The sequence below is a fragment of the Herpailurus yagouaroundi genome, unplaced genomic scaffold (assembly GCF_014898765.1).
Source record: "Herpailurus yagouaroundi ecotype Mexico unplaced genomic scaffold, PumYag 77, whole genome shotgun sequence".
NCBI lineage: Eukaryota > Metazoa > Chordata > Mammalia > Carnivora > Felidae > Herpailurus > Herpailurus yagouaroundi.
The window spans coordinates 1302925-1308939 of record NW_024412388.1 but is presented as its reverse complement, the minus strand read 5'-3'; the positions used below and the strand labels follow the sequence as shown (position 1 = coordinate 1308939).

Below are 6015 nucleotides of genomic sequence, written 5' to 3'. Positions count from 1 at the left end.
CCAGGGCCCCGGGCCAGGCAGCCGTCCCGGCCGCGGGCCCTCGGCGTCCTCACCGGCGCAGGAGCCGACCACACACTTCATGCAGGCGGCGGCCATCCCGGCGGGCCCGGGGCCCTCGGGCGCACCAGGGGGCCGCCCCTGGGCCAGACTCCCGCGCGCCGGGCTCCTCCCCACCGGCGCCTTACCTCGGGGGCTGCGGTTGCCCTGCTCCTCCGGGGCCGAGGCCTCCAGAGCGGGGCCGGGGCCGGGGGCCGCCACGTCACGGGCCTCCCCCTCGGAGCCGGGGTCCTGCGTGCCCAGGACCAGCTCCGGGAAGGCCTCGCGACTCGGCTTCTGGCTCTTGGTCGGGGCGCTGGCCGTGCGCCGCAGGAGCCGCTGGCTAACGGAAGGCCGAGGCGGGGGCCGACCAGCAGCATGGCTGTCCAGGGAGCCGGGCTTTGGGCCTCTGAGGAACAGGCCTTTTAGGCCCAGAGCCTGCTTGACCTGCAAGAGAAGGAGCCCACGTAGCCAGCGGCCGGGCACCGGGGACCGGGGACCGCCGGCCCGGCCCCCGGCACACTCCGGCAGGCGGTGACGGGCCCGAGCCTGCCGCAGCCCAAGAGCCAGCCCGACGAGGGCACCGGTGAGCGTGTCGGGCTCGTGCCGCTCAGGGCTGTGGGTGCGGGAGAGGGTGTCCAGGGCGCCCCTTCCGGGGACGGCAGCTGCCACGGCCTTGGCGCAGACCAGGAGGCGCCGCCGGAGGGTGGACGGGTCCCAGGACAGGCGGGCCCGGCGACGGCCAGACGGAGAGGCCCCCCCCCCCCAGGGTTCTCCCCGGACCCTGGATCCTGCGCCCACACCGTGTGCCCCTCACGGAGCCCCCGGCTGTGGCGGAGCAGGCTGGCCCAGTGCCCGCGGGGTGGGCCTGACACGGGGAGAAAACCCCACGGGAGCAGACACCGCCAGGCTCACGTCCGCCCCCACCTTCGGGCGCCACAGGCTGAGGAAGCAAGCAAAGCCGGGTGCGGGCCAGCGGTCTGCTCTCCCGGGGCCCTGCCCGGCCCACTCCTCGGACCTGCTGCCTCCTCCGGGAAGCCTTCCTGCCCCGCTGCCAGCCTCACCCTGCTCTCTGTTCACACAGCCCTAAGGGCAGGCCCCGTGCCGGCTCGGCGTTCCCTGAACTGCCGCTGGCTTCGGGCCTTCCCGGACAGCCGGGCCCGGGAAGTCCCCGCGAGGCCTCTCCCGACAGCCTCCCCGCCCGAGGAGGGCAGCTGGGGGCCCCCGGGACCAGCCGGCAAGTACCCGGGTCAACGCCGGAGAGGCCGGCGGCTGCGTGTCGAGAGTGCAGAGGCCAGAGGGGTCCTCGCATGCAGAGGCCCCGACAACAGTCACCACTCCCTAGTGACACAGGGGCACGTCTGGGCGGAGGTGTTAAAGTGGCCAGCACTTGAATCAGCTTCCCGATTCAAGATCCCAAATCTAGTGCAATTTGGGCGAAGTTGCCCGCAAAGCCATTTAGAAGGAGGTCCAGGATTCAAGCTCCGAGCTCCTGGTCCCTGGGGCCTCCCCACCCCACCCCACCCCACCCCAGACGTGATGGGCGCACGGAGTCAGGGAGTACGTGGGGGGTGAGGGCGGAGAGGAAAGGCGAGGGCAGGGAGGGTGATGGGGGCAGGGGGGCAGGGCGCTCAAAGCCAGAGGACCAGACACGGAGGTAGGCGGGGGACACGGGGTGGTGGACGGAGGACGGAGGAGGGAACGGAAGGCCGGGAGGGGTCCACGCACAGGAGACCTCGCTGAAGTCCTGGACCTGCCTCGTAAATGCTGCTCTGTGGCTGAACATGGCCCAAGGGACCCCAGAGCCGCGGCACGATCCATGTCGCATGAGCTGACAGTCTCCAAAATGCTATCGGGAATCACGGATGCTAATGGGGGCGGCCTGAGCATGCAGTGGGGGGGCGGGCGGGCTCCGCCGCCCCGGCGCTGGGGTACCTTCGAGGTCCTAACGGGACTGTCCTTCTAAAAGTAGACTTTAGACATAGGCAAGCTCACTGCAAGACCAAAGAGACAGAGTGAAGGCTGTGAGACGCCGACAGCCGGGCGCGGGGCCCGCGGAGACAGGCAGACACGCCACAGACAGACGGGGTGACGACGGGGGAGAGCCAGGAGGCCCGTGGTGCCGCGGGGCCGCGCAGGTGGCAGGAGAGAGACAGCGCCGGGACCACGCAGGCCCCCCACGCGCACCGGACGGACCGCCACACACACGCCCTGCCTGGGCCCGGAGCACAGAACGGGGCCGCCCTGGGTTCCGCGACCTGGGGCGATGGAGTGAGAGCCCCGTCCGGGGGTGCGGGGTGGGGGGCAGGGCCAGGCAGACACCCTCCAGAGAGGGATGGAGAAGCGGGGACCCTGAGACGTAGGAGTGAGGAGGTTTAGGAGAGATGGGGGGTGGGGGGCAGGGGTGCCCAGGAAGGGCCAGGGTGTCCGGTTCCTGGTGCCTGCAGCGGCCCCGGGACACCGGGGTCGGGTGTCCCTACCGCCCATTTTGCAGGCGGAGACACAGACCCAGAGGAGTAAGCACCAGGCCCGACGGCCTGGCAACGGGGCCGGGGTGGGAGCAGGGGTGGGCCGGGCAGATGGCCCTGCGGGTGGCACTCACCTTACCGCTGACATCACTGATGGCCACATGGACAAAGATAGAGGCCTCTTCCATCCCCTCCAGGTGCACATGCCGGTAGCCTGAAACAGCCAGGCCACGGTCACCCCGCCCCGCGCTCTACCCAAAGGTCCCGGGCCCCGAGTACAACCCCTGAGCCCAGTTCTGGGGGCTCCTTCTCCAGGAAGCCCTCCGGTATCACTCAGTCCTGCAACGACCTCTTTCTCTTCCTGGGGTCTGGGGGACCCCACAGACTGGGCTCCCCTCCCCCATCCCGCCCACAAAGTGTCCCTGGCCTTATACTAACTTCCTCCTCAGCTCCCTGTTGTGTCTCCAGGCCCACCCATGGCAGGGACCGACTCACAGAAAGAAGCTCAGTCCTGGCTTCAGCTGACCTACAGGGGACTCTGGCCTGTGGGGGACACTGGCCTGTGGGGGGGGACCGGTCTCTATGGGGGACGCTGGCCTGTGGGGGGGACCAGTCTCTATGTGGGATGCTAGTCTGTGGGGGGGACCGGTCTCTATGGGAGATGCCGGACTGCGGGGGGACACTGGCCTGTGGGCACGACCGGTCTCTATGGGGGATGCTGGCCTGTGGGGGGACCGGTCTCTATAGGGAACGCTGGACTGTGGGGGGGGACCAGTCTCTATGGGGGACACTGGCCTGTGGGTGGGACTGGTCTCTATGGGGGATGCTGGACTGCGGGGGGGACACTGGCCTGTGGGCACGACCAGTCTCTCTGGGGGACGCTGGCCTGTGGGGGGACCAGTCTCTATGGGGGATGCTGGTCTATGGGGGAGGACCAGTCTCTATGGAGGATGCTGGACTGTGGGGGGGACCGGTCTCTAAGGGGGATACTGGCCTGTGGGGGGGACCAGTCTCTATGGGGGATGCTGGACTGTGGGGGGACTGGTCTCTATGGGGGATGCTGGCCTGTGGGGGGACCGGTCTCTATGAGGGACGCTGGACTGTGGGGGGACACTGGCCTGTGGGCACGACCAGTCTCTATGGGGGACGCTGGACTGTGGGGGGACCGGTCTCTATGGGGGATGCTGGCCTATGGGGGGACCGGTCTCTATGGGGAACGCTGGACTGTGGGGGGACCGGTCTCTATGGAGGACACTGGCCTGTGGGTGGGACCGGTCTCTATGAGGGATGCTGGACTGTGGGGGGGACCGGTCTCTATGGGGGACACTGGCCTGTGGGGGGGGACTGGTCTTTGTGGGGGATGCTGGACTGTGGGAGGACCGGTCTCTATGGGGGATGCTGGCCTATAGGGGGACTGGTCTCTATGGAGAACGCTGGACTGTGGGGGGGACTGGTCTCTATGGGGGATGCTGGCCTGTGGGGGGAACCGGTCTCTATGGGGGATGCTGGCCTATAGGGGGACCAGTCTCTATGGGGGATGCTGGCCTGTGGGGGGAGCGGTCTCTATGGGGGACGCTGGACTGTGGGGGGACACTGGCCTGTGGGCAGGACCAGTCTCTATGGGGGACGCCGGCCTGTTGGGGGGACCAGTCTTTAGGGGGAGTGCTAGACTGTGGGGGGGACGGGTCTCTATGGGGGACACTGGCCTGTGGGGGGAACCGGTCTTTATGGGGGATGCTGGGCTGTGGGGGGACCGGTCTCTATGGAGGGTGGTGGCCTGTGGGGGGACACTGGCCTGAGGGGATGCGTGTCTTTATGGGGGACACTGGGCTCTGCAGGAGATGCTGGTCTCTGTACCAGGGGGCCCTGGCCCGGGCTCTGCCCTCCCTGCCCTGCTGGCCCCCTGCGCACCTGGCATCATGCTGCCGAAGGCCAGTGTCCTCTGGCCAATGAAGTCACGCCCGATGGGGTCATGGTCCCAGACGAGGAAGCGCACCAGCGCGATCTCGGGCATGTGCACCGTGAACACCAGGGTCTCCTCCCACATGGGGTTGAATCCTAGAGGCCACCGGGAGGAGGTGTCACCTCCCACCCCAGGTCCAGCCCGGAGGCCACCTGGGCCCTCGCCTCCTTCGGGGGCTGGCGGCCCAGCCCGGGAGAACCTGGGGACTGGGCTCTGACCAGGGGCGCCCCCGCCCGGCCCTCCCCTGTGGCCCCCGGGGCCTCACCGTTGTCGTCCACCACACGCGTCTGCTCCTTGTTGCAGTCCACGGGGAGCCCGATGACCTCCACCTCCACGAAGGGGTCGATGATCTGGGCGCGGAGGGCAGGGCTGGCACCTGACCTGGCATGGTGCTCCAGCCCCGCCCACCCGGGCCCGGGCCCCTCCTACCTCGCCCCGGTCCCCCAGCATCGAGTCCCTCGGCTTGGGGAGCTGCTGCCCGCTGATGATGCGAAGCACCAGCTGCTTCTTGAGCTGCCCGGGCAGAGGGTCCTCGGAGTTGGGGTTGAAGACGCCTGGGGGGTGCGGGGGTGCCAGGCTGAGGGGGAGCGGGGCCGGCCTCCACCCTCTCGCCGGGCCGGCTGGGCACCCCACCGCACCCTCCTGCTGGACAGGAGCGCCAGGCCCGGGGGGCGGGAGGCAGCATTCTGGCACGGGGGTCCCGGGGGTCCACGTGCTGGCCGCCCCCGTGACCACCCTGTGACCGGGCGTGGCTCGTCACCCCTCGTGGATTCCTGGCAGGGTGGGGGTCCTCCCCCGCACACCCCCTTCTGGCATCCTGGGGGCCGTGTCCCTGGCTGACCCACCAGGTGGCCCTGCTGAAGCTCCGTGTCCCTGCGCCCCCGGGCCTCACCCTGGCACATGCACTGGGGCTTGAGCACGTAGCCACAGTTGCCATTGAGGCTGAACTTGGCCCGGTTCAGCTGCAGCATCCGGCCCTCCGACTGGTAGTTCAGGGCGACTACGGGCAGGGAGGCGACGTGGCCCGGTCAGCGCCCCGCCGCCTGCCGCCCCGCCTCCCCCCCACGGCTGCCCGGGTCCAGGGCTCACCTATGTGAGCGGGGACCCTGGGCTCACAGCCCTGTGCGCGAGCGGGGCGTGTGTGCGCGTCCTGGCAGAACGTCCCCGGGGCCCTGCCCCGCCAGCCCCCGTCCGCCCCCCGGGGACGCGGGTGGACGTGCCTCCGTCTCTCCCTCCTCGTCCTGGGGTCCCGCCCCCCCAGGAGGGCCGGCCGGGCGACACCGGCAGGGGGTGATAGAGGCTCCCCAAAGCCAGCGGCCAGGGGGCAAGGCCGGCCGCCCCGTGACGCGCACCCATCTGGCAGCCGGCGTTCCAGAAGGGCTGAGGGTCGTAGTTGCTGGAGTCCACGCGGTACGAGGAGGGGTAGATGCGGGACAGCTGGTGCTGGTTGAAGCGCAGGTACTGGGCCGGCTTCTGCTGCAGGATCTGCTGGGCCCTGGTCTCGCTGAAGGACGACACCTGCCAGCTGGACGCCACTGCGGCGCAGGG

General features: G+C 69.8%; 1 protein-coding gene across 1 annotated transcript in view; it reads right to left on the bottom strand.

Moving 5' to 3' along the window:
- PLCH2 (phospholipase C eta 2) overlaps positions 1 to 6015 on the bottom strand; it is a 29246-nt gene that overhangs the window by 3071 nt on the left and 20160 nt on the right. Inside the window, exons 14-20 of the mRNA XM_040471507.1 lie at positions 5820 to 6006; positions 5360 to 5467; positions 4897 to 5021; positions 4733 to 4817; positions 4416 to 4562; positions 2639 to 2718; positions 186 to 483 (exon numbers count right to left, since the gene is read on the bottom strand). Of these exons, the coding sequence (XP_040327441.1) occupies positions 186 to 483; positions 2639 to 2718; positions 4416 to 4562; positions 4733 to 4817; positions 4897 to 5021; positions 5360 to 5467; positions 5820 to 6006 (1030 nt within the window). The remainder of the gene's footprint in view (positions 1 to 185; positions 484 to 2638; positions 2719 to 4415; positions 4563 to 4732; positions 4818 to 4896; positions 5022 to 5359; positions 5468 to 5819; positions 6007 to 6015) is intronic.